Source organism: Equus asinus, chromosome 24 (genome assembly GCF_041296235.1).
Source record: "Equus asinus isolate D_3611 breed Donkey chromosome 24, EquAss-T2T_v2, whole genome shotgun sequence".
Classification (NCBI taxonomy): Eukaryota; Metazoa; Chordata; class Mammalia; order Perissodactyla; family Equidae; genus Equus; species Equus asinus.
This window is the reverse complement of record NC_091813.1, coordinates 26,335,617-26,363,441: the sequence shown is the minus strand read 5'-3', so window position 1 is coordinate 26,363,441 and position 27,825 is coordinate 26,335,617. Positions and strand designations below refer to the sequence as shown.

The following is a 27,825-nucleotide window of genomic DNA, read 5'->3' as shown; positions in this document are numbered from 1 at the left end:
GCTGATCTTTGAGGCGTCAAACAATTCTATAAAACAAGAATAAATATATCGAACTACTGTCCAAAATTGGTATAAAGAATAAAAGACAAAGTGGTACAAAACTTCTTTTAGTTACTGAATAAATGATAGGAATACATAAGCACTGGAAGCCAGTATTTGATATCTATGAACATTTTATAATATGGCATTCACATAGATAACTAGTTTTGTACTGGACTGGTGATAGTTTTTTGCATAAATCACCTTTTTATTAATGCTGTATTTGACTTATTTTAGGTACCTGATTAAAAGTGAAACTTTTAGAAAAAATATTTTTCTCTGCTTACAAAATGGGTCCAACATCTGCTCCCTAGAGATTTCACTACGTCTTTCAATTTTTACCGTTCACAAGATACACCAATATTCAATAGAGATAATACAATTTTTGATATCACTCACTTTTTATCCGAAGCAAACAATTTGGTACTGTACGTCGTTTAAATCTTATTCATTTACAGGATAAAGCTGGCTTTGCAAAATTTAGTAAGTGGCTGCAAACAGCTACCTGGGAAGGACAAGGATGGAGTTCAATCAAGGATCCGGTAACCTGATACTATTACGTTGTTCTCTCTAGCAGTCCTAAATAGGTTCCATAATCTTATTATTTCCTAGCCCTTCGATGTGACAGGTTTTGTTCTTGGCATTCATTACGGAAATTAATCTGTCTTGGACTGTTAGGTTGGCTTAGTTTTCTATTTCCTGGTTGTTAAATCAGTGTGGGAGCGGTATCCGGACAACTAATGTCCTGAATTTTAAAGGTATTTTAAGGCCGCTTTCCCTACGGGTTTGCCTTCCTCTCTCACACTCTCTCACAGCTTTTTCTTTTTTTCTCTTTTGCTTAGTTCCTTCCACAGTCAAGCTGTGTAGGGGATTTAAATTCCAACCCGGAACTGGGAGTCGCGCGCCTTGAATGACGGGAGTCGTAGTTTCCGTGACTCCTCCCTAACCGCTTTTCACGGGGATTCCTCCCCACAGTGAAAAACTACAACTCCCAGAATGCACCCTCGTGGTAGCCACCCTATGCGCACGCGTCCTGAGGCCGCAGGATTTGAATCGGCGGCGTTGTTATTGACGCCATATTGGGGCCGGCGGCGGGTGGAAGAGTCGTACAGTGGAGGGGGAAGCGGCTGGACGTGTTCTCTGGAGCTCCGGCCGCCGCCGCTACCTCGCAATCCTTCCGCATCGACCGCCGCTCTCGAGCTTCTGCCCCTGCCCAGGCGTCTCAGGAGCCGCGTCCCGGCCTCATACCTCACGAAGCTGGTATCGACTTCCGAAGGGAGCCGGTGTCAGCGCAGGAGCGCCTCAGGCGCGGCGCAAAGCTCGAACGGACGGCGGGGGCGGCCGGAGCCTCTCCCGGGGGAGCCGCGCCGGAGCAGGCGGAAGAGCCCCCCTGACGCGGCGGGCGCGAGCTGCCGCCACCGCCCCTCCCGTTCTCGCCCGCGCCGGCCCGGGCCACTGCCCTGCCGCGGAGGCAGCGGCGGCGGCGGCTCTCGTCTCCCCGCCGGCGTCCGCCAGCCGCCCTCCTGCTCCCGAGCCCGTCGGTTAGGCTCCCCTCGCGTCCGCACTCGCCCCCTCCCTTCGCCCTCCCCGACCTCACCCAAGCCCGGCGCCTCCGCCGCCCCGGCCATGGCGTGCGGAGCCACTCTGAAAAGGACTCTGGATTTCGACCCTCTGCTGAGCCCGGCGTCCCCGAAGCGGAGGCGATGTGCGCCATTGTCGGCGCCCACCTCAGCCGCCGCCTCCCCGTCGTCGGCCGCCGCGGCCACCGCCGCCTCCTTCTCGGCCGCCGCCGCCTCGCCGCAGAAGTATCTCCGAATGGAGCCGTCCCCCTTCGGCGACGTCTCCTCCCGCCTCACCACAGGTGGGACTCGGCCCGCGGCCGCCCGGGGGGTGAGGGGACTGGGTCCCGGGGCGCGGGATGCGGCCGCAGCGGGGGTGCCGGACGCGTCCTCCTCTCAGCGGAGGAGTCGGGCGACCACCTTCTTTCGAATTAGCTCGTCCGGCCTCGGAGACACAATAGAGATGGCCTGATGTCAAGAGAGGGGGGCGTCGGGGCGGTGGGTCGGGGCCGTGCCTTGCCGGGTGTTGTGGGGAAGAGGAAGATCCTTTTCTTTGGGCCGAATGACTGGAATTGAGTGTTTCCGTAGTCTGGAGAGCCCCGGCGGAAATGATCCGGGAGGGCGATATTATTCATAAATTTGGGCGAGGGGTGGGTCGCATTTCCCCCGAATCTCCATGCCTCGTCTCCCAGAATCGGTCGGCTGCAGCTTTTCACTCTGGGTCTGGGGGGTTCGAGGCGAGGCGGCAGCCCCTTCTCCAGTTCAGACATGGCTGATTTTAGTACAGAGGGGGTGGGGGGTGGGGATGGATGTCACCGGGGCGCGATCTAGGCCTGTCATTAATCACCCACAAGAACGCCACTTTGGCTGAGTCAAGACCTGTTTCCCTAGCAGGGTCAACAACAAAGAAAATGCTCTTCCTGAGTGCTGTAATATGATCACGCTATACGTTCAGACCTTGAGAAACTTGAACTTTTAAGGAAAAGCACATTGTATCGAAAATTGGGCCTGAGTATTGGCGTGTAGTTGGAAGTGTGTTATTTTCTGCCCAGCGCAGTATGTTGGGAGAAAAACACCCTTGAGAATAATAAAGAAATCAACCCGAGATTCCAAAGGACTTCAGACGATTTTTGCTTTTCATCTTGAAACATTTCCTGAAAGTGACTGTGGGGAAATGCCTTTTGGCTGCTTCGTACCGCGTGTGTATGCCCAGTTTTTTCTGTACTTTGAAAATCCTTGTGTGCCGGTGGCACAGTCCTGAGATAGGCTTTTGTGGACTGGTAGTGTAAATCTGTCTCCTTTGTGTGTGTAATATGCAAAGGTTTTGTGTTTGTTTCTTTGGTAATAATATGACCTGTAGACAAAGCTTTTTCATAGTTTGATTTAAATGTTTCATCGTTAGCTTAAAAAAAATCTGGGCGTATATACCTTTATATTCGGGGACTTGGAATTGACTAAATTTTGTTTTGTTTTTTCAGGTCAGGTTTTTAAATATCTTTGCCCAAATTTACAGGGAGACGTTCAAATGCCTAGGCTACCATTTTTTGCTATTAAATCTTTGACCTAACTTAAAGATATACTATTTTAGAGTTGTGGCTAGTTTGGAAGAATTCCAAGATAGCTTTAAAGCGAAGCTAAACTGTCTTCTGTATAAAGGCATTCATTGATTTATTGTTAGGCTATACATTAAAGAAGAAACAGTCATTGTTAAGAATGGGCTCCTGGTGGTTAACATTATTTTTAGAATTTGTCTTTTTCAGTGAAATGGTATCATTGAAAATTGAAATGATACCATGGAATCTGTACTTAACAACTAATAAAGCTACTTAAAAATAGCTCTGGCTAACCAGCAGTAAATTTCTGTCGAGGGAGTGAATTAATACAGTGTTAGGTTTGGGAGCTGAAATATATCTCAATGCTGAAATAGTCTGGAGCGTAGATGGCAAACCAGCCAGCGGCTATAACATTTGTCCTCACTTTAAAGGAAGCTTATTCAGAAAGAAATGTGATCCTTTGTAGATTTGTCGTTTCATCGATGTATCTGTAGCTTGGCTAGTGTGGTTGGCCCTGAATTTTCTCAAATTTCAATTAAGTGGACTATATGCTGGTAAAACAGCTGGAATCATTGGAGTTGTTTAAGCCTGCTGATTCAAATTCACTTTTTCCAAAATACTGCAGTGTCTTCCATTTTGGACATTTACTCTGGAAGTTTGATCATATCCTGAACTCTAAAAATCACACCATAATTGATTGTTATTGAGTCTCCTGAAAGTTATTAGCTATTTCAACTAATTTGAATCTTAACATTAAAAGTTGACTTAGAAAAGCAGATAAAATTGCTCAAGTTTTGAATTGCTAAAATTTACCTTTACTGTTATTTTGAATGACTTTCTATATGTAATTTAATTTGACTGTGTTTACATGGCCAATCTTGGGCATGCTCCTGGTTTTGTAAAAATGTTGTCATAATGGGAGCTGCAGTGTTGTGCAGGTATCAAAGAGCTTCCCAGTTTTCATGTCACCACACTTGGAAATAATTTTCACACGCACCTAATTTTTAGATTCCTATTTTAACAGTGGTGATTCTTAAACTTACCAGAGTGAGTACTTGTATATCCTTAGCTGAAATAAGTAGATAGGATTAGAAATGGAAAGTGACTTAGCAAATTGAGATTGACTGGGACTCTGTGGAAACTGTTTTCCTTTCATTTCTATGAGTTCAAAGAGAAATTAAAATAGTTTAGAACTAGAGTGCTGAAGTGAATTTTTTTCAGAGCATGTATATAAATTTACCATTATCATCATTCTTCGCTGGATACTTTTACACAGTGTCTTCTGATGTGTTATTGAAGTCATGTTTCGGCTTTACTAGTCATTTCAGGAACTTGGACATCTGTTTTAAACCCTAGTTTATTTTAGTCATCCCAGGAAGGTAATTCCAAGGTTTGTCTTGATGACTATTATTTAAATCAATATTTTTCACACCGTTGCAACTTAATGCTAGGAAAAAGGAAAGGGCTGGCAAATGAATTTTATTGGAATGCAGCCATGCTCTTTCTTTGTTATTTATTTTTTTAAGTATTGTCCATTGCAGGCTGCAGTAGTGGAGTTGAGTAGTGACAGCGGCTGTATTTTCCCAAAGCTCAAATATTTACTGTCTGGTCTTTACAGAAGGAGTTTACCTACTTCTCTCTAGGGTGTCAGCAGTGAGGTTTATAATACCCCTGGATGTGGAAAAGGAAAAGTGAATGATGAGTGGAGGTATTGGGGGCGGGGGAAAGCATTGAATATGGTGGGAAAAATGAATGCTTCTACTAGCTACACCAGTACTCATTCTGGTATGTTAGTTGAAAACAGATTCAAAGTGTTTTGTTTTTCTTTATTGGTTTTTGAAACAGCTCAGAGTATTTACCATTTAGCCAAAAGATTATGACATTCTCAAGGAAAAAATTATTTTAATAAAACCAAAATATTATGTAACATTACAAGAGACTGTCAGTCAGATCCAACGTGTTGTTTTTCATAATTGTGTAGTGAATGAATGAATGGTCTGGTGAAGAGATGCTTCTGTGGCTGTCAACCTCTGTGAGTTTGATAGGTGACTTTTATTCACATTGTTTATGTTTTGTTATCATTGCTCTAGTCTGCCCTAGGAATTGAGTTGGATGAAGAGTTAAATTCATTTGAAGGAACTCGTTGTATTTGCTGGAAACTTGCCATTAAAAATGGAAATTGCAGCTTGTGAATGGGGAAGGGTGTACAGGAACTTAGATTGTTCAGTAGACATTGATGCATGCCTGCAAACGGAGATACCAGCTGGCTTAAATGAAGTATAAATGGTTCTAGGCAAACAAATGAGATGTCTGTTGGAGGAGGCAGCATTTCACTTCAGATGTCATTTATACTGAGCCAGAAGTGTTTTTAATATTTTGTGGTTGTTTAGACAGCTGTTATAAGTTGCCTCTGGTCTCTCAGTGGATTTGGCAAATAAAGTGTTTTTAATGGTCTTTGTACTTTGGATTTTAAACCTGATACTTTGTTTAGGACTGTGTGTGTAGCTGGAGTTATTTCGTAGTTCTATGAATTATGCGTTTAAGAATCCTGTAAATTTATGGCCATTGAAAGAGCACAGTTGTATTCATTATTGAGCTATTTTGTTTTGAAAGTAGAAAAATAAAGCCTATCTTGAGCACAGAAACACATAGGGTAAACCATGGCTAGATCAGAGAGAGGTTGGTTAGCCCTTTAGATATAGAATCTACTAGTTATCATGGTTGCTGAAGAGACGTAATCTGAGATGTAAGGGAGAATAATAAATTTCTTCAGTTCTCAAATGGCTTTATAGGAAAAAGAATATACGTAATGTGTTACTCGGGCAGGCCTTTACTAAGTGTTTAGGTACACCCAGGAAGACAGAATGATAGAAACGCTTTTGTTTTGAAAAGTTGAGAAATAAGAAAGTCAGTGGAAGGGCCCAGTTTTGTGTATTTTTCCTCTTTGAAAAGAAACTTTGGATTGTCCTTGCACTTAAAAAAGAATGCTAGCATGGGTTAAGTTTGGACCTCTTGGATAGTTATTTCATGAAACTAGATAATGGTGTTGAGTTGGGTCTTTTCAAGTACATATAACTGAATTAATCAGCTACTTGTGGTCTCTGCAGTCTTTGTGTTAACACTGTGCTAGTGCTCTTGACTTACAGAATGTTCTCTATGCGTATGTGAAACCACAGTGAATTTCTTGCCTTTGAGAAGACTACCTACTTTCAAGAACGCATGGAGGCTGGAATACTTGTTCAAAACTATATGAACCAGCCTGGCATCTGCAAACGGCAAATATGTTTTCACAAGTGAATTTAGTTTGAGATTCATCTTTAATTTTATTGCTGAGTGTAGGGTTTCTAGAACTCAGCTTACCAGTGTTTCTCAACTTTCTAAACACATTTGAGAAATATGACCCATCACCCACAGTCTTGTAGCAAAAACTCTTAACAGGAATGCCTCTTGAATTTTGAGGGGGTAGGATGGATCAAATGGGACTTACATTGTAAAGTTGGAAAATAACCCCAAAGGTATTCTTATCTGCCATACCTATCCTCTTAGTTAATGTCTTATCACAAAGTTTTAAAATATTTATTGAGTTTATTTGTTGATTTGATCGAGCCTTGGCGTTTCCCAAGGTTCTTAGAGATGCTGATGATAAAAATAAAAATGTAATTTCAGTTCTACCCCCTCTTATGTACCAGTTTTTCTTTTTAGACTGTTTTGTGACAATATAGCCACAATACTTGACAACATTTTAAAAAAAAATTGTGATGGAAACAAATGAGTAGTAATAAGAAATAGAACAATTAGTTTGGCTTTGAACAGTGCTTTTTCTGAGGCACTTGAAGTATACTTCTCAGTATTCCCTCATCTTTTTTGGACAATGATGACAAACACGGACTATGTGCATTACAATATTTGAAATAGCACCATCTACAAGGATTTCACTGTTTGCAGAGATTTATTTGAAAAAACACATTTTTGAAGAATTTACATGATTTTCAGGAGAAAATATTTTGTAATATATGAAGTTCTGATCTTTTATTTCTAAAGGAATGATTTCAGTTACAGCAAATTTCTCACATGATGAGAAGATACTGCAGCTATATTGAGCAGGGAGAGAATCCTTGCAGGTAAATTAAAATTCTAGTGTCTGTCGAGTTATCAGCTTTGATATTTATTTTGGGCCTTTTGATCAGAATGTTCCAGTATGTCGGATTTTGTAATCTTTCTTGTTATGTTAGGCTTTTTTGGGTGGTAATAGTTATTTTTAACCTCCCAGCACTAGAAAAGCAAATAGCTCATAATATGTTGGTAGTTTGTCTTGGGGTATAACTTACTTCTTCCTCTCTTTTTTTTTTTTTTTTTTTTAAAGATTTTATTTTTTCCTTTTTCTCCCCAAAGCCCCCCGGTACATAGTTGTGTATTCTTCGTTGTGGGTTCTTCTAGTTGTGGCATGTGGGACGCTGCCTCAGCGTGGTCTGATGAGCAGTGCCATGTCCGCGCCCAGGACTCGAACCAACGAAGCACTGGGCCGCCTGCAGCGGAGCGCGCGAACTTAACCACTCGGCCACGGGGCCAGCCCCTACTTCTTCCTCTCTTTAAAAATCTTAAGTCATTAGTGTTTGTCTGTCACAAATGTCATAGGCAGATCATCCTGAAATGTATTAGTGCTTTGCAACGTTTGATTTTATTGAAATTGTAATCTTTCCAATAATACAGTTTTTGGGTTTGACTTAATTTCTGGGTCTATTCATGTACTTGGTTTTTCTCAAATATTAGAAAAATCTGAATACTTTAGAATTCACTTGTTCAGGCTCTTATAAACCTCATTTGAGTTCCAGATACCGTGCTGGTTAGGCAAAGACAAGACAAAATCTCTCAAGGGACTGAAAGAGCCGCCATTGCTGATACTTTACTACCTAGCTAAACTTGAATAAAAATGCTGTAATCTTTTTGCTTTATCAATATACCTACCATCATGTGTCACTTAATTACAGGGATGCATTCTAAGAAACGCATCATTAGGCTGTTTCAATGTTGAGCGAACATCATAGTGTCCTTACACAAACCTAGACTACTACACACCTAGGCTGTATAGTATTAATCTTAGGGGAGCACTGTTGGATCTGCGGCCTGTCATTGACCAAAACGTCCTTAATGTGGTACATGACTGTATTTTAATTCCTTGTGGACATTTTTCCACGTTAGCATTACTTTCGCCTTTGGCAGCCTAAATTGGCTTACTGATTAAATCACAGTTGTACTACTTTTGAAACCTTAAAGGTGATTTTCTTTTTAGGTAAGTGTTGAAGCTTTTTTGTTGGCTGTTTCTGAAATTGTTTTGGTCTATGATGTGTTTTCTGACTTTGGGTTAGCATTCATTTTCGTTTCCATTAATCTTAATTCTTAGAAAACTCCCTCCAAAAGTCACACTAAAGGGAAAGGTTGGAGGGAGGGACCTGGAAGAGTTGATTTTCTTTCTTTTTTAAAAAATAATACAGTATTGTTGAATTGATCCAGCAAACGAAGAATAGAATGTAGAGTGGAACTTGAAAGATTGCAAAAAGCTGATTTTTCAAACATTATTGTCTCTAAACTTTGCCTGTTAATTGTTAGAGAGGATTGCCTTGTTCCTAATGCTAAAATATAATTCTCTGGAAGAAAAATTTTTCTAAGTGGTATAATTGGTTAAAAATATAGGTGGTTTAAGTTTCTGTAACAGGACAGGGGAAGCTGATGCTCACTGTAACAACCATTCATGGCCCAAGGTGAAATAGTACATTATGAGAGGCTGGCATCAGTTGTTTATGTGTGGCAATGCTGACCTACCAATTTAGAATATTTCCTCACTTTTAAAACACTAATAAAACATTCTGGTTAGATATAGATGCCTATCCTAAGAGCAGGCGGTTTAGAGACTCTTGAAGCATCACTTATATAAATATCTGAATGTAATATGAATATTTCTTATAATTACTCGGTTGATAGCCAGTGATGACAGTTTCAGGGCTCTAGGTAGATGAGAATTATGCTGTTTTTGTTACTACCTTCTTAACAGTTGTAGAATTTGAGGTTTCAGGGTATGAAGTACCAATAATACATGGTAGAAATCATCTATTCTGACACCCTGTTTTTTAAAAATTAGCTTTCCTCACTGTGACTTACTGTAACTTTAGGTACTTGTGGAATACCGGCTAGGTGTAGTAATACAATACTGGAGAGGGCAATAGAGCATACGCTCTGAGATCAGGCTGGGCTCTGCCGTGTTCCAGCTGTGTGACCTTTCAGAAGCCATTGAATCAAAGCCTCATTTTCCTCATTTATAGAATTATGCACATGATGATAGTACTGTCTGCTTCCTGGGGTTCTTGTGAGGATTAAGAGCATTTCCTGTCCCCCAGTTCTGGAGACAATCACAATAGGGCAACCTCGAATGAGACTTTTTACATTGTCCAGCAGTCCTGCCATTTCAGTAAATAACCTTGCCTTCTACTTCACAGAAAAAAATAGAAGCCATCAAATGACAGCTTCTTCATTGTTCCCAGTACCATCACTACTAACATTTGTGCCTATGCTGTTTTCCCTTTTAGTATCATTGAGAAAGATTAAATGAGATAATTAAAGCACTTTATTACACGGTAAGGGAAGGATCCCGCTTCTCTGCAGAGGAACCTTATCCTCTTGATTATTTTTCTCTCTCAATTGGATCTTTACTTTTGGCTTTAAATATTGTCAAGCCTCCATTAGAAAGTAAACAGAACATCCTCATTTTCTTCCAGATTCCTCCACTTCAAAACCAAATTCAAAGAGCTTTCAGATAGTCTATTTGGTTCCATTTCTTTGGTTCTCACCTCTCTCCTGGTGTATTTGTGCCTCAGACAGCTCTTGTCAAGTCATCAGTGACTTCCATGGCACGCAATCGGTCCTTGTTTTCTTTGATCTTTCTTATGGCATTCACGTTGCTGACCCACTCCCTTCCTTTTGAAATACTTTTTTTTCTCCTTCTGTGACAACACTGTTTACCTCCACTTTATGGCTGTTCTTTCTGTCTTCATCTGGCCATTGCACTTAGGAGTTTTTCAGTTCTAGGTTCAGCGCCATTCCTATCCAGCTTAATATTAAGCTCCCTATGCAATCACGTGCATGCCCCTGACTTCAGTTTCCACTTACAGATGACTCTCTAATTTACATCTTTATAGTTCAGTTTATAGTTCTTAGTTCCAGCTGTGGGGAATTTGAGCTTTTTATTGTCAGATCTTTCCAGTAGCCCTCCCTCCCCCCAGAAGTCAGAATTTTTGTGAAATCTGTTGACTTTTAAATATTCACAGCTAACTTACAAAATATATGGGATAAACCAAAGATATCTGTGGGCTTACAATCAGTGCCGTCTGGTGTGAGAGGTAGTCTTAATTGCTCTTAAAGCAGACACAGAAAAGTAAATGCATTTAACTATCAATCATATAATGAACATGAATTTTATATTTTAAGAACGGTGTGTTAGGAAAAATGAATTTATGTATGTTAGTCATGTAATGAGTCTCCCTAAGTAGTTCCAATCAAGTTTAAATTTGATTTACAGAATATTTTCCTGCTAGAGAGGAGTATGTCTAACTTAGAACTACAAAAGCCATGCAGGTGAAGGTGGCAAATGAATTTAGATCACCTTAAATATTTTTGTACTTGTAATAATCTTGGCTGTTACCGCTTTCCTTCTCTTCCTCTCCATTTCCTGGTATGTCCAGTAATAAATAAACCAACCACTTTTCTATTTAATTGTCACAGTAGGAGAGTTATTATTTTAAGCAGGCGATATAAACTTAAATGTTCTTTATTCCAGGCAAGTAATATAAATGAGTGAAGTAAACTAGGTGGGTTCTAACCTTTCTAGTGCCCAGCAGCATCAACTGGAAACTCATTAGAAAAGTAGAATCTGAGGCTCCATTTCTCAGAGTCCGTAGTTTAACAAAATCCTCAGGTGATTTGTGTGTGCAGTCAGAGTTTCAGAACTGCTTGAGAACTTATGCCCAAAAGGTAGCAACCACTCTTCAGCTGGATTTTGCCACATAGTCCAGTTTTCCCCAGCGACAGCCAGAAATCTGACTTTTAATGTAAAATCACCCCACTTTTAAATGTTGGCCACAAAGTCACACTTATTTTTTTTAAAAAGTATTCAGGCCAGACATGTCTTTGGGGTCAGTTTAGCCTGTGAATCATCAGTTGCAACCATAGCTCATATTTGTGTGTGTTATGTGTGTTTGGGTGCCCTAATAAGTTGTTATAGGAGATGGATTTGCTCTTCAGCTTGATTGTGCTGCCTAGAGTTCTCCTCAAGGAGTGTGCTCTCTGTATTCTTCAAACCTTACCTTGGTTCTTGCCTTGGCATTAAATGTTTTCTGTAGCATGCGTATTTTGGGTTTTGAATGGTTCGATTTCTCCTTGTTCTTCCCCATTTACTGCTTTTTTGGGCTTCTTACTACTCTTTATTTTCCTAGCTTGTAAGCTGTTTCAGAAGGTATTTGCAGACAGTAAAAGAGCTAAACAACAAAAGCAACAGGGTTAACATATGTCTTTAAAATCCACAATAATATCAAACAAAGGTAAGAAACTTCTTGAATATCAGGGAGGAGCCACCTGCTGACTGAGCATTGCTGGACTCCTTGCATTAGTGACTTCCATTGTGCAGTTAATTTGTAAAATTTATACATCGACCTGCAGGGTTTTAACAAATTGAGTCATTTATTTCAAATAAGGAATCACTGGCTATTATAGAATCAGTGAAAAAATAGAATTTGACCTGTAGTGATTATAGTTTTTCTTCGTCTTGTAGGAGATAAATAAATGCCTCTTATACAGTAAAATGTAATGTAGAGTCTAAGCCAGTTGCTAAAGTACTGTAGATAATACTCTTTATGTAATTGTGTGCAGCTATATCATGCTTATTATGATTCATGTTAATCCAAATAGAAGTTTAAAAATGTAGATATAACTTGATAATCTTGTGTTAAAATTGATTCCACGTCCTTTTGACATAGCAGTAATTTTAAAGTGAATTAAAAATGACATCAGCTCATTCTTTTTAGTTAGATAGCTCTCAGCTGGATAAGAACATTGTCCTTAAGGTTCCTTCAAGGAGAACATAAGAACTGTTTTAGTTTTGAACAGATGATACTGGGAAAATAGTCGATTTACAAAAATGGGTCTCCATAGCAACTCTTAATTGTGTGTGTTTTAATTTATACAGTAGACATGGCCATGTCTAGTATGTAGTTGAGAGCTCTAGATTTGGTCTGTTGTTTCATTTGGAACAGTTCCTTAGTTTTGGGTCTTAGTGGCTACTGCAGGTTTTCTGTTCTTAGTTGTTTACAGGTTTCCCATTTCATTTGTGTTCCTGCCTAGAACTTACATACTTTTAAGATTTATTTTATTTTTAATCCCATTGTTTATCTATCTTGATGAACTTTCACTTTGTTTTTTTCGGAGATACTCCATAGAGAAATTAACATATAAGGTGATTAAAAAAGGGGTCTTATACTCCTATATTTAAAACTGTTAATGAAACCTTAATGTTCAATAATTATGTCAGTAGGAAAACATTAAGGCTATACAGGTCTGGAGCAAAAGTTTAGTTTCACATAGCACAGGTTTTTAGACATCTTATGGACTCTAGACAGATGCTTGGTTTCCTTCCCCTCCCCAATTTTATGGTTCTTCTTTAAACCCATTTTTAGTTGCTTCTAATTCCATATGCCTCCCTTTGCTCTTAGTCCCATCTTGATGCTGTTTCTTTTACTCTCATCAACTCAGTTACTTTTTTTTTTATCCCGTCAACTGCTTTCTCCTGTTTTATATTGATGATCTTGTTCATTGTGTCCAGGCTTTCTGAAGTACTGTGGCAGCGAAGAAGAGTGAAATATTTTGGATGTTGGCTTAATACTGCTTTAAGCCAGGCTTTTTCTTTTCACATTCACCTAGGTTTTTTGTTTTTTTTAAAAAAATATGCCAAATGGATAAGTGCTGGCTCATTGATAATCTCTTAACCTGTTAAGGAGGAGGATTTTATTAGCAATCCCAATGACATTTACTAGATTTGGAAATGTAAATGCCATTAGTCACAGAATTTGCTAATACTGACTTTCACTTTAACCTAGTACAGTAGAAGAGAGTCTTAGTATTTTGGCAAAAGAGTATGGTGAAAGAGCGATGTAGCTTTTAGGATTTTGAAAAGTAATATACAATCATTTGTGGTGTGGATTGTCATGAAGATAAGTACATATTTTGCTCTAATTGATTTGCTGCAAATTCAGTCTCCTTCATAAGGCAAATATGCAGGTTGCATAATTAAAACTGGAATCTGCAACTGATTATATAAATGAAGTTTATTTGACTTTCTTTTTCTTTAATGGACCATACATTGTGTGTTGGGAACACAATGTCAGATGTTATATGTACATGGAATAAAATGTCACTTGCTAGTTTGTTAAGAGATGGCTAGATTTAAGTAGCTTAAGACTAAGTAGACATAGGTACTTTATTGACGTCCAGAAGGCCTTCATGCAGCTGGTATGGAAGCAGCTTAAGTCAGCCAGAAATCTAGTTTGAGCCTAAAACGTGATTTGTGGAATGTCGAATATGGGGAAATTTCTTGAGTTAGCAGTTTCAAAACTGCTTATGCCTCTGAACTGAGAGAAGTTGAGTTTGAGGCTTACAGTTAGCTGTTTGCTACTTGTGCTGCTGAGATCTTGACCAAGTTAAATTGGCGCATTCACTGCATAATGTTGTTGATCACATGTTACCCGCATTAGAGCATTTGAGGTCACAGTGAGGCTTAGGTGACATAGTTGCATCATATTAGATGTAAAAAGCAGTGCAGGCAATAGCATTCAAAATTCTTCAGCTCTTTAACTGACAATATCAAGTGTTGGCAAAGATGTGGAGCAGCTGGAACTCATACATTACTGGTGGGAATGCAAAATGGTACAGTTCCTCTGGAAAATGGTTTGACAATTACCTACAAAGTAAAAGCATACACTTACCATATAATCAGGCCATCCATCCCACTCTTACATGTTTACCCAAGAAAAATGAGAATTTGTCCACTCATAGACTTCTACTTCAATATTCATAATATCCCCAAATTGGAAAGAATCCAAATGTTCATTAAACGGAAATGGACAGGTTGGGGGGGGGGTGTGAGTGAAAGACATCAGATGCAAAAATCCACACTCTTTATGATATCATTTATATCAAATTTTAGAAGAGGCAAAACTATATAGTGACAGTACATGAATGTAGTTGTGATGGTGAAGAATAGGAGCTTAAGAAATAAGAAAGGAGAGAACTTTTGGAGGTGATAAAGTTCTTTATTATGGTTGTGGTGGTTGCAAGACTTATGTGTGCACTTGTCAGAGCTCATCAAATTGTACATTTAAATTGGTGAATTCATTTGTAAATGTATACCTTAAAATTCCTTAACTTATTATGATGTCTCAAGTATTAGATGGTATGGAGGTTTACAAAACTAATTTTTAAAAGTTTTACCATATCTTAATCCTAGGCTGGATCTTGTTTGAGGCTATCAAGTGAAGAAATTGAGTTTGTTACCACTATTCTTTTCGTACATCTTAGTTGTGCTTTGGTTGATTTTTGTGAGGCAAAAGGAAGACTAAAGTAATCTGAGAACAGCTATGTGATGGTCAAAGAATGTCACAGAAAGATATTAAGGTCAGGTTACTCTGTGCTAATACATTTGAAGTCTCTGGTTGTGAATAAACGTTAGGATGCTTTGAATTCAGGCATTTTTGATCAGGGTGATGGTAGCTTTGAACAGAAAGTGATAAATGAGTGAAGCTTGCTGTCAGAGGTCAAAACATCATTATTTTAAAAACCTTTTAGAATATTGCTACTGAAAGTGTTCTGTTTTTAAAAATTAAGGATATGTGTGCTTGTCCTGGTTGGTATAGGATGTTGCACTAGTTTTATTGGACACCTGTGAAGCTTAGGAAACCCATTTCTATCAAGGTGCTTAACTGTTCCGTAGACAACCATTTTATTTCATACTGGTGACTTAGTTTTTAAATTACAGCTATTTCAAATAAATGGAAAAGGACTGAATGGTTGACCATGTTTAGTATAAACAAATGTTAACATTCTGAAAAATGTTAAATACAGCTAAAGCACCCCTCACACAGCCATCCTGAAGTTAATCATTCTAATGTATAATTTTGTACTTAAACTGCACATTCATGTCTATGTAAACAGGTTTGTTTATACACAAAATTTACGTAAGTGCAATCTTAAGTGGATCTATCTTTTGCAACTTTTCTCTTTTTTTCCCCAGTTAAAATAAGGAAATTGGCAGAATATAAAATGTTTAAGACTGATTGATGTCCCCTCAGTCTCTCTCAAAAGCCCTGAAAGTTTTTCTTACTAGGAAACAATATAAAGTGAGAAAAGAAACATGAGAATTTAGTATATACCTAAGAAAACCATCACTATTAAATTTAAAAAACGATCGTTTCATCTTACATAAATCTTTAGCCTTCGAATTTTCATTTCCTTTTTAAATTAATGCACCATTGTAGAATTGGTCAAGTTACACTCCATTATATTTATGAATCATTTTATTGCCTGTTAGTTGCCACTTTAACTTTTAATTTGTGTTTAATTTTGCTTTGGATTGGGACTAATAAACTTCTTGGGATTAGTTTCACATGGATAACCTATTAATTTAGGAGCTACGGTGGTTGTGAAAAAGTCAGTCTGTAGGGGAGTCGAAATCTCAGGGAGTGATTTTCTGGAGAGGCTAAATGGCAACTATTTTAAATTAGAAAGCTTTCTAGAATGAATTATACTGGCCTAAAGGATATGTTTGATATAATTTGTACCCCTGTTTGGATGGATGGTTGTGGCTGAAGATAATGGCACTGTGGTACGGTGCTTCTTATTGAGTACCTGTACAGGTACCAATCACTTTATGTGGGTTTTTACCCCCAAGAATCAGATAACACTTTGTTGTTAATGCTGTAATATTCATAGGCTCTTTTTTTTTTTAAAGATTTTATTTTTTTCCTTTTTCTCCCCAAAGCCCCCAGGTACATAGTTACATATTCTTAGTTGTGGGTCATTCTAGTTGTGGCATGTGGGACGCTGCCTCAGCGTGGTTTGATGAGCAGTGCCATGTCCGCGCCCAGGATTCGAACCGTCGGAACACTGGGCCGCCTGCAGCGGAGCGCGCGAACTTAACCACTCGGCCACAGGGCCAGCCCCTCATAGGCTCTTTTGAGCCTAATATTTAATGTATGATCATTTTTAGTTCCCATCTACTCTCATTTTGCTGACCAGTATACTGTCACTTCTCACTAGTGTGTGCTAGTATATACATAGTCCTCCCTGCTTCTAATTATTTATGGTCTTGGAAAATCCTGTTAATTTAATAGTTATATGTGTGATGAGTAAATGACCTTTGAGTTTGGGACTCTTAAGAATTTGAATAAAATATGTATTTTAGTTGAGTCCCTTATCTTTACATTAAATGAAAAACACTTAAATTTATTTTTTGCTAATCAGTGCTCAAAAAGAATGGCATTTTAGAATAGCTGAATTCCAGGTAGTATGTATGTGCTGTTTCTGAATGAGTGCCCCCATTAATGCTGAAACTAATTCTTCCCAGATCATCAGTTTTCTGTATTTTATTTGAAGAGGATATGTTCAGTAGATCCACTAAATAATTGTTGGAAACAACACAACTTTTTTTTAAACTTAAAAGTTTTTATCTTGCCAAATTTTAACTTTTTTCTTTTAGAACAAATTCTGTACAACATAAAACAAGAGTATAAACGCATGCAGAAGAGAAGACATTTAGAAACTAGTTTCCAGCAGACAGATCCATGTTGTACTTCTGATGCACAGCCACATGCATTTCTCCTCAGTGGACCAGCTTCGCCAGGTAATAATAAACTTAAAGGGAATATTATTTAGTATGGGAAAAGGTAATACAAGTTGCCTTCAGTCACTCAAGCTCCTATTTCTCCTCTTGATTTTTAAAAAACATTTTTTTTTTTTTTTACAAGTAATGCCTGATCTCTTAAAAACGTGGTACACAACAAGTTATAGCTGTCCCTTGGTATCCCTGCCAGGACCCCACGGTTCAGCCAACCGCAGATCATAAACATAATACCTACAGGATCCGCAGTTGGTTGAATCCGAGGATGTGGAACCCGCACATGCAGAGGGCTGACTATAATTGCCACTTGCATTCCCACCACCCAAAGACCTGTCTGTCGCCTAATATCCAAGTCTTTATATAGATCGCCTAAATGGACTTCCCCAAAAGTATTATGATTTGTAGCTTCTATTAAAAAAAATAAATAATAACAATATACTGTGTGCTTCGTTAGGTAATGATGTACCTTGCCATGGCTGAATGGTTTGCCATTTTATGTATTTCCCATAATTATTAAACTAACCATTAATGATCAATAATTGGACTCAGAATTTCTGCTATTACAGTATTTACAAAAATGTCCCTGTACATATACCCTATTAGGATAGATTCCTAAAGGTGGGTTATTTTTGATCTATTACCTTTTGTTGGAGGGAATAGTCTGCAAGTACACTTTTTCTGAAAAACAAAAAAAGTATAAAAATGAAGGCTGTTTGAAGTGAAGGGAAAGTAAAGCTTCTTACTGAAAAAGAGCCATCAAAAGTGGCTGTTGGCAGGGCCGGCCCGGTGGCACAGCGGTTAAGTTCGCACGTTCCGCTTCTCGGCGGCCCGGGGTTCGCTGGTTCGGATCCCGGGTGCAGACATGGCACTGCTTGGCAGCCATGCTGTGGTAGGCGTCCCACGTATAAACTAGAGGAAGATGGGCACGGATGTTAGCTCAGAGCCAGGCTTCCTCAGCAAAAAGAGGAGGACTGGCAGTAGTTAGCTGAGGGCTAATCTTCCTCCAAAAAAAAAAACAAAAAAGTGGCTGTTAGCATTAGTAAAGTTCTCAGCAAGATAGTTTTTCTTGTGACAGTAGTTGCCTGCCTTCCTTCCCTTCCCTCCCAGCAGTGATAGGAAAACCTGGCAGAATAAAAAAAAACATTCAAAGGCTAGAAAACAGTCAAATAAAATTAGATTAGGAAACATGAAATTGTTCAAAACATTCTGCAGTACTCCTGCCAATTTTGGGGGCCAGGTATAAGTGGGTGAAATGGGGTGAGGGTAGAAACTAGATTATATCAGCAGGAAACCAAGATCATCATCATCTGTTAGTCAGTTTGCTTCTTAGATCATTTAGCTGGCAGCCTCAACTAAGAAAGCTGGGAATTAAATAAAGATAGCCTTAGTGTAGTTATGGACTAAAGCTGGTATACTTTATTCTTGTGATAGACACATCTCTAACAAGCATAGTTAGTAACTGGTCCCAGCCGTGTAGGGGCAAGTGAAAAGAGGATTGAGGGTACCAGGGGCAGATACACAGCAGGACGCACAATTGATAGCAAATTTCTGTATCTGTATGCGTATAAAATACTTGTAGCAGTGTTATAATAGATGGCTATCATAATCCTGAGTTCTCAAAAAAATTAATTTCACATGTTCTTTTTAATAAAAGAGGAGTGATGTTTTTGGAAAATCAAAGTGCATTAAGTAGTACTTTAAGAGGAATGCATTCAGAAGAAATCTTTTCTATCAAGTATCACTATTTGATAATGCCAAGTGGCTGTTAGATTAATAATCCTTAAGGACTTTGTACCATAAAATTTAATGTTGAATATTAGTATATTCTCAGTATTTATTTTTACAAACTGGTCTCCTAGCTAATATCATTAATTAAAAAACAAAAACTTGATTAAATCTTGTTTTTATCTTGTAATTTTGTCCACTCACCTTCAGACTTTTTCCCTTATGTTTGATTGCATGCATCTTGCTGTGTTTTTTCAGAGTCACTTGCTGATGGGATTACACCTGTTCTAAGACTACTTGGGAAATAATGTGCTAAAAAGTGATAAAAAATGCTTTTATATGAACATTGAAAAGATCCAGATGAAACCTCTTGAGTTAGAAGATGCTTTCTATGATCACTCTAAATCACATGCTTTTTTTGGTTCATCTTATACATAGGGGCTTCATCTGCAACATCCTCACCATTAAAAAAAGAACAGCCCTTATTCACTCTACGGCAGGTTGGGATGATCTGTGAACGTTTGTTGAAAGAACGTGAAGAGAAGGTTCGAGAAGAGTATGAAGAAATATTAAACACAAAACTTGCAGGTATGAGATGTGTTTATTTTAGAGTCTCTGAGAAGCTCATAAGAAACGGATTATTTCCCACATGTACTTCATGTCAGTTAAATTACCCTTTTTATACACTGGTACAGTATGTTTTCCAAGAACCAGAGAATTTCATTCAGTTCAAGAAAGGAAATGAACCTCCCTGTAGCTCATGACCCTCCTCTGTGACCTCAAGAAATAGTATTTGTTAGCCATGTAGATCAGGTGCAGTATTAGTGAAGTAGATTTTTCTTTTGATAAAGTATCCTGTGCTGAAAACTTGACTATACCACCATTTGGTTGTGGATCTTTGAACTGCCTATCTTTCATGATAACTTTGCCATTAATCTAGACACTTGAAATATCTAACTGGCACCGTGAACATCATTTTAGAGTATCAAAAGCCGCTGCATTCTTGTTTTAATTATCCAAAAAAATTTGTAGTAAAACTTGATAATTTAAGTGCAGTAAATAAAATGTATTATATATGGTAACTTAATCAGAATTTTCTCCGATTTTTAAGCCACAGATTTTATTGTGGGTATTGTAAGCTTTTTGATTCTTAAGGAGTTAAATCAAGGTGCTAATCAAGAGAATCTGATTAGGTTGCAGGTGGATGTTTTTGGATATATCATGTTGTGTCAGGCTTTTGTTGTCTCATTTCCTCTCCTTGGAATAAATTGCCATTCATAGACGACTTACAATTAACTTGCAGAGTGGAAAGATCTTTTTTTTTTATTTTAAGCCCTTTATTCTTAATAGGTTGAGAAAGAAGCCCGACCTAGTCTATACCTGAACTTGTGTGATTTGGACAAAGTGGTTTCCCGACTAAGCTCTGTGCCTCTTTCCATTTGATACACTATTAGTATTACTGAGGTTATGTGTCTGATTCAGAGTGCCAACTTAGAATGCTTCACTGTATTTATTGGATTTTTCAGAGTTTATCTGGCTTTAATATATTAGAGAGAGACTGCAAATCATGTAATTGATGTGTACCTTTATTTATAGAACAATATGATGCATTTGTGAAGTTTACGCATGATCAAATAATGCGACGATATGGAGAACAGCCTGCTAGTTGTAAGTATTTCATCTTTGAATTGAAAACAAGACAGTCTTTTAAGGAGAAGACATTTACTATAATTATCTTCATACTCAAGAAGAGAATTTAACAGAAAATCATGGAGAAAAAGCCTAGAGGAAATAGGCAGCAAAACTACTAAGGCTTGCTTTTGGTTACTTAAATACTTAGGGCAATATTGGGGATGAAGATCTGGTGTGTGTTTGAATTTTGACCTACATTTTGCACTAATTTTCCTTTTCTCCCTCTTTAGATGTTTCATGAATCACGTTTTCTGCATTTGTGGGCTGCCTTGTTCTTTGTTGAATTGTTGCAAGAGGTCTCAATTATGACATGCAGCAATGCCAGTACCCCCCTATGAATACAGGTTATTTCAAGCTTTCGTCAGTGGCAACCACTTTAGGCAGCAACTGGTTTTGGAAATTTCCCTGATGTCAATACCACCCGGATGTGGACCTTTGCTACCTGTATTAATACCAGTGGCCTCATTTGCTGTATCATTACAATTTGGCTTCTTACATTAATGTTTGAAAAGGATTAAATCTGGTATTCTAAGAACATGCCCTTCACTGGTTGTGTAAATAAAACTGTAGAATGACACTTCAGATGAAGTTAGTGTGATTTTAATTGTGCACTACAACCGAGCTGTAACCAGTTATTAATAATTTAGAATGTAATCCCAGGACATTATTAAGCAAATAGCCTACAGTGCTTCCTGTGAAATAGTGAAGGAGGAGGGCATTTCTGTATTCCAGGACTTCTTGGGGTTTCAGAATGGGTTTTTATGATTTTCTTTCTTTTTTTTTGGTAGTTTTTATTTATTCCATCAGTCTTTTTAACAAATGTTTATTGCTGCATTTTTTCCCAGTGTATCATTGTTTTACTGCCCTTGTAGTACTGGAATTTAGTTGAAAGAATAAAACATTTACTTCTAATCTGCTTGTTTTTTAATGTACTGATGGGTAGTATTTGAATAATGCCAGTGTTTTAAATGTAAGCATTTTCCCTGATTCAATGAAGTTGACTTTCTGATAAGATTTAAAAATCTTTTCATGTACTACATAATCTAACATTTGAGTGCTGCTTTTCAAAATCTGACTTCTGATTCCAAGTTGCTTCTCTTATAACTGACTGCATGATAGAACATTATATAATAGATCAGTTTTTACAGCTGTAGAATTTTTACCTCAAAGATATCAGTAGAATGCAGGTTTTTTTAAAAGGATGACATGAAAGCATGATTCAGCACATTTAACTCACTTTCCAAACACAGCTTTCTGAAAATGAAGTGAACAAAAATGCTTCAGTGAATTTTTTTGAATTCTCTTAGCATATTTCCACCAATTAAACCAATCATAAGTGTACTGGGACATATATATTTATAATTGACCTAATTAGTAGAAGAAAGAAAAAGGATTTTTTTCCTTCCTTTTTAACTTTGGTGATCATATTTTACCAATTCTTTGTTTAAAACAAGGCTGAAAAGTGGTATGGGCTTTCACAAGATTCCCCAGTATTCATATACCCATTAAGTGTTTGAGAAATATTGGTATGGCACAAGGTGGCCATAAATAAGGTGGATAATTCTACCTGGTTTTAATGGACTCATACAGAGATTCTCAACCTCAGCACTGCTGGCAGTTTGGGCCAGATCATTCATTCTTGTGGGGGTTGTTCTGAGCATTATAGGATGTTTAGAAGTATCCCTGGCCTCTACCACTAGATGCCAGTAGCACTGTTCCCCCAAGTTGTGACAAACAAAAATGTACCTCCTGATATACTACCGAATGTTGGGTGTCGGGGGAGTCCCCAGCTATATTCGAAGAATGAAAGCAATAAGTTAAAATATGGAGTTGGGAGTAGAGTGAATATAAAAAAGAGTGCAAGCAACAAGTTAAAATATGGAGGAGTGGGAATAGAGTGAATATAAATAAGTTATCCCTTCTTAACCCTAGTAAGGGCAAAATGATGAACATTCTTTTAAGTAAGCACATGTGAATTTTTGCATAGATTTAAATTTATAAAAGAGCTGTTTTTTACACTTGGAGGGCAAGATATGCTAAAAGGAAAATCAGTGCTGGCAAGCTGACTGGAGCCACAAGTAATATGGTTTTAATTCCAGATTCACTTCTCATCAAGAATAAAATTTCCTCCACAGCCAAATTTCTGCTTATCACCTTACCAGAAAGTCTTAGCTTATGGGCTACTTACTGATTTTAAGTGGTATGTGAGGTAGTTCCAGAAGATAAAAAAAAAATGGCAACTTCTTGGACTTAGTTATAATTAGTTGGATCCAGTACTTGATTACTCTAATCCAAATACCAACCACACTTGATCTCAATAAAAAGATTATAGTAGCAACCTAGGGATTCTGAATTCCCCCAAATCCCTGAAATTGCTTTTAATAGGTAAATATCTACAGAATTTAGTGTGCTAACAGTCATCTTTCTTTTAATAAAAGGCAGTGGTTGTGCTGCATGCGGTTAGGTTGCTGTAATGTGCCCAATAAATCCCTGATTAACAGGGGCACATGGCTAGGTATAATGCTGTGTATTTTTGAGGAAAAATAGGCATAGGTAATCTGAGAAAAATAAATATTGGAGGTTTAAAATATCAAAGATATCTTTGGCCTACAGCAACAACTTACCTCCCTAAAGAAAATAGTTTCCAAATGAGATGTTATTGTATCAGCAATATTAACGGGAGAGCTTTTAGGGAAGATTTCCAGGTTTTACCCCCCAGAGATTGCTTTATAAAATTGGGAGGAGGGGAGGACTGTTGGAATCGGTTTATTATGCTCCCTAGATGATCCAAGCAGCTAGGGTTGGAAATAATTGTCTTTGGCTTATTTGGGTTCTTTTTACTCACTTGCTTCAAAATTAGTAAGTGGTATTCTAAGTGAGTGTTCTGCTAAAGCACCTAGTAGCCTGCCCCTCTAGCTCACGGGCATGGCTCCAGCAGTCCTCTACTCCCGCGTTTGCCCTGGGTAGGGAGCATTAGCTCCAACCCTGTCTAGGCACAGTTCCAGCAGTCCTCTCTCTCTCTCGCATCCATTTTCTTTATCTTTGCTAGTTCGATCATTCCCATAAGCATAATAAACATAGTATTAAAAATCTTCTGCTTTTATAATCCCTCTCTAGCTATTATCCTATTTTTCTGCTCTGTAATCTTTATAGAAAACTCAAGAATTTTCTGAACTTCTAATCTTCCTGTTTCCCTTTTTTTCCAACTTCTTTTATTAAGAAAAAACTTCAAATGGAAAAGCTGAAAGAACAGTCCAGCGATTCACTTAAAATGAACAATTATTATGTTGCCATATTTGCTTTATATGTATATATTTTTTAACTCTTAAAAAAAATGTGCAGTAGTCCCTCCTCATCTGCAGGGGATACGTTCCAAGACCCCCAGTGGATGCCTGAAACCATGGATGGTACTGAACCCTAGGTATACTATGTTTTCTCCTATTCATACATACCTATGATAAAGTTTAGTTTATAAGTAAGGCACAGTAAGAGAATATCTGAATTGCCAGCATCACAACTCTTGTCTTTGGGGTCATTATTAAGTAAAATAAAGGTTACTTGAACCCAAACACTGTGATACTATGACAGTTGATCTGATAACTGAGACAGCTACTCAATGACTACTGGGGTGGGTAGCATATACAGTGTGGATATGATAGACAAAGGGATGATTCAAGTCCCGGATGGATGGAGCGGACAGTGAGAGATTTCATCACCTTGTTCAGAATGGCATGGCAATTTAAAATTTATGAATTATCTGTTTCTTGAATTTTCCACTTTTTTCAGACTGAGGTTGACCGTGGGTAACTGGAACCACAGAAAGTGAAACTGCAGATAGGGGAGGACTACTGTATACATGATGCACCTCCTAAGGATATGGTGGTTCTACATAAATATACTCCGATACCATTATCTTCTTTAAAATAATACTTCGCTAATTTTTAACATTTAGTCTATATTCATATTTTCCCATTTGTCCCCAAAATGTCTTTTGCCGCTTTTTTTCTTGCTAAGTAGGATTCAATCACGATTCTGACTTTGTGGAATAATTAGAATTACTGTCTTGTAGAATGTTTCTTTGTGGTGTCATTAATTTAACCTTTTCTATCCTTTTGAACTTCCTGTAAACTGAAATTAGGTTTATAGTTTTATTAGTTTCAGGTTAAATGTTTTGTGCAAGAGGATATTATGGTCTCCATATTACATCATACAATGTATGGCTTTCCTAGACTAGTGATAAGTTTGGACACTTGTTAGGTCATCTGATAGGTGATGCCTGTCAGGCTTTGTCTTCACTGCTCCTCTTATTAGTCACCAATGATTTCCACATTGCTGAATCGAATCAACATGACTTTGAAATGCTTTCTTCAGTTAGTTTGCAAGTTACCACACTTGCCTGATTTTCCTCCTACTTTACTGGCTGCTCCTTCTCAGTTATCTGGTTCCTTTGTAAAACTGCTCCTTTTTTGCTGCTGGTCCAGTCATTCATTTCTCTGAACTTTACAACAAAGGTATGCCTCAGAGTTTGACCTTGGGCTCCTTGCTTCCTCTGTTCATACTCACTTTTGTGATGTCATCTAATCCTAAAGACATCAGATTCTGTTTACCTCCCTATGTGACATTTCCACTTGGACATCTAATGGAGGTCTTAAAACTTATGTTGAAAACCACTCTTATTTTTGCCTCTTAACCTTTTTCTCCTAATCAACCCCAGTCAGTTAATGGCATCTTCATTTTTCAAGATTCTCAGCCAAAAAACAGTCTTGAATTCCTTCTAATCTTGCTTCCATCTAAAATCTCGCCATGTCTACTCTTACCCTCATCCAAGATACTATCATGTCTTGCCTGGAAGATTTCACTGATCTCCTCAGTGGTCTTTGTTTTGCTTCATTTATGTCTCCTCACCTATCCAAGTCTCTTCTCATCACAGTTGGTGATCCTTTAAAGATCTAAGTGGTTTACTTAGATGGCTTCCTACCTAAGTAAAAGGCAAAGACCTTACAGTGGTCTGTCGTTAGGGCCCTAAATTACCTGCACTGCACTCCACTCCACCTCATTCACTTTCTAGTCTCCCTTTTGCTCCCTCTGCCTCCCCCACACTGGCGGCTCTTGCTGTTCCTCCAGCCAAGGGGTTATTGCTGTTCTTTGCTTACAATGCACTTCTCCCATAAAACTTCATGGGTAAATCTTTTACCAACTTTGAGTTTTTGTTCAAATGTAATCTCAATGAGGCCTGTTTTTAAATCTGCAAGATGGCATCCCAGTTCTTCTTTTCTATAACATACTATATAATTGTCTATTCTGTTTTCTCTGCTAGAATGTAATGAGGGCAAAGATCTTTGTTCACTGAAGAATCACAAGTGCCTGGTCCAGTGCCTGGGACATGGAATGTGCTTAAGTAAATATTTTTTGGATGCATTTCAAACTATACTTCAGGGTTTTCAGATTAGTATTTCATTGAACAAAAGATTCAGTGAATCAGAATATCCCAATTGTAAGGTATTTTCCTTGCGGTTTTGCTGTATTAAGGAATGGACACAGAATTAAGCTGACATTTCATAGCCTGGCTTGAGGGTTTGGTGCTCCATTGATCACCACAAATGAGCTTCATGTTTTAATTTTATAGCTCTTTTGGGTATTCACTATGAAAAGAGGACAGTTTCCATTCTGCTGGTCTCTTATCTAATATCTTTAGGTAGTAAGGAAAATTAAAGTGGTTCAATGCATGACATGCTTAGGTAGCGTGAATTCAACAAAGTGCCCAGCAAAAGAAAAAAGTAAAGCAGGGCTTTTACTTTACTAGGGGCACCTCAGACAGACATGAATCTGCTGGTCTGTGTGAGGACAGTTCCTCAGTACTGTACAGTGAAGCATTTTGCTGTATGAGTGTAGTTGAAAGAAATGGTTTCTAAACACAATTTTATCTGGTGCTCATCTGCACCATTTGAAGGCTGGAGGAAATCACATCGTAGATGTTGACAGTGTGTGCATATTAACAAGACATAAAGTACTGGAAAACCTTTTCTGATGCCGATTGCCTCACTTAATTAAATAGGCAATAAATGGAAAACCCTTAAAATTATTCACACGTTCTTTCCCTAGATTTTACCAACCATTGTCAAAAATGAAACACATCATTTTGGGCACATTTGACTATTTTGGGGAATGACTGTAGAATATTGAGAAAAAATACTGAGCTAGTTGCTGTGAAGATAAATCATGGAGACTTCACATAATAGAAATTTACGCTTCGATTGTATGCATTTGGCAGAGGCTCAGCTCCATGCCCTCCTTCAGGGACCCAAGATGACAGAGGCTCTGCCTTTTAACACACGGATTCTCAGGTGTCAAAAGCCTCTTCCTCCTTCGGTTTCTTCCTTGTGGTGGTGTTTTTGTCTACATATCATAAATTCCTTAATTTCCAAGTTGACAGCCCTTTGTGCATATGTACATGTGTTTAAATTCTGCTGAATAAGAAATCCTGGCATCTTTTAGATGATGATAAGACATTTAATCTACCTTAACTAATACTACTCTGGTGGTTGTCTCAAAGCTCTGTAGGGCTAGACACTTTCTGCTCTGGGTTGTGGTTGATTATTTCTGGTACCTTGGGATTTCCCTTTCTTTTTAACTCTGGCAACATTTTGACAGTTTGTTTTTGGGATATATTTCATCTAGCATTTTTATGTTTTTGGAGCAGGAAGAGGGGGAGGGGAGCAGTTATCCAGTAATGTCATCTCAGCCCATCATGTTTGTCAGAGAGCTAAGATACTCTTTGTTCCTCCTTTACACTCCAGCATTAACGAGGTTTAAATTACTTACTAAATTTGCTTAATTAGTTATACATTAAATTTGTCCTCAAAGCACAAAAAAAGGCCTGCAATTACATAGTTCTAAGTTTTATGAACCCAAAACAGTTTATATGAATTTGGACTTTTTTTTTTCTCCTGGGCATATTTGCATGGTAATTTTAGTATGTTAGTGAGTAGTCATAAAGACATGTCCTAGAATTCTCTTGGAAGTAGAATATTAAATAGTGAACTTGAGGTATCTTTGTTTCATTGTCTTGATGTGTTCTTGTTATGGAAGAGAGCTAGTTGTCATTTCAGCTGAGCCTTATGAAGTTGAGAGGCAATTTGTAACACCTTACAGGCTCTAATACTCAATGATGGGTCATCCTCAAGGCGAATATTTACTGTCTTTAAGCATAAAGTTAAACAACCTGGGACTTTTTAAGTTGTAAGACTAAAGGAATGGGACAACAGAGAGAGTTTTGGAACCTGTGTAGTTACTAGAACAAATAAGCCTGTAGGATATTGATCTT

General features: G+C 38.1%; 1 protein-coding gene across 2 annotated transcripts; it reads left to right on the top strand.

Moving 5' to 3' along the window:
- The first annotated feature begins 98 nt into the window (after window positions 1-98).
- AKIRIN2 (akirin 2) lies at window positions 99-21,413 on the top strand. 2 transcript variants are annotated; one of them, XM_014848433.3, is made up of 5 exons: window positions 99-1,900; window positions 16,944-17,087; window positions 19,248-19,397; window positions 20,406-20,477; window positions 20,732-21,413. In XM_014848433.3, exons 1-5 carry the CDS (start codon window positions 1,036-1,038, stop codon window positions 20,740-20,742), a joined length of 1,242 nt encoding a protein of 413 aa, XP_014703919.2. In that variant the 5' UTR covers window positions 99-1,035; the 3' UTR covers window positions 20,743-21,413. The 2 variants fall into 2 exon arrangements, with proteins under 2 accessions (XP_014703919.2, XP_070352498.1); XM_070496397.1 differs by lacking the exon at window positions 16,944-17,087.
- The last annotated feature ends 6,412 nt before the right edge of the window (window positions 21,414-27,825 follow it).

Bases quoted from the DNA above. Each gene is read 5' to 3' on its own strand.
- AKIRIN2 (XM_014848433.3), top strand. From the start codon at position 1,036: ATGCACCCTCGTGGTAGCCACCCTATGCGCACGCGTCCTGAGGCCGCA. The intron at 1,901-16,943 runs GTGGGACTCGGC...TTTTTCTTTTAG, and splicing joins CTCCTCCCGCCTCACCACAG to AACAAATTCTGTACAACATA. The intron at 19,398-20,405 runs GTATGAGATGTG...CTTTATTTATAG, and splicing joins ATTAAACACAAAACTTGCAG to AACAATATGATGCATTTGTG.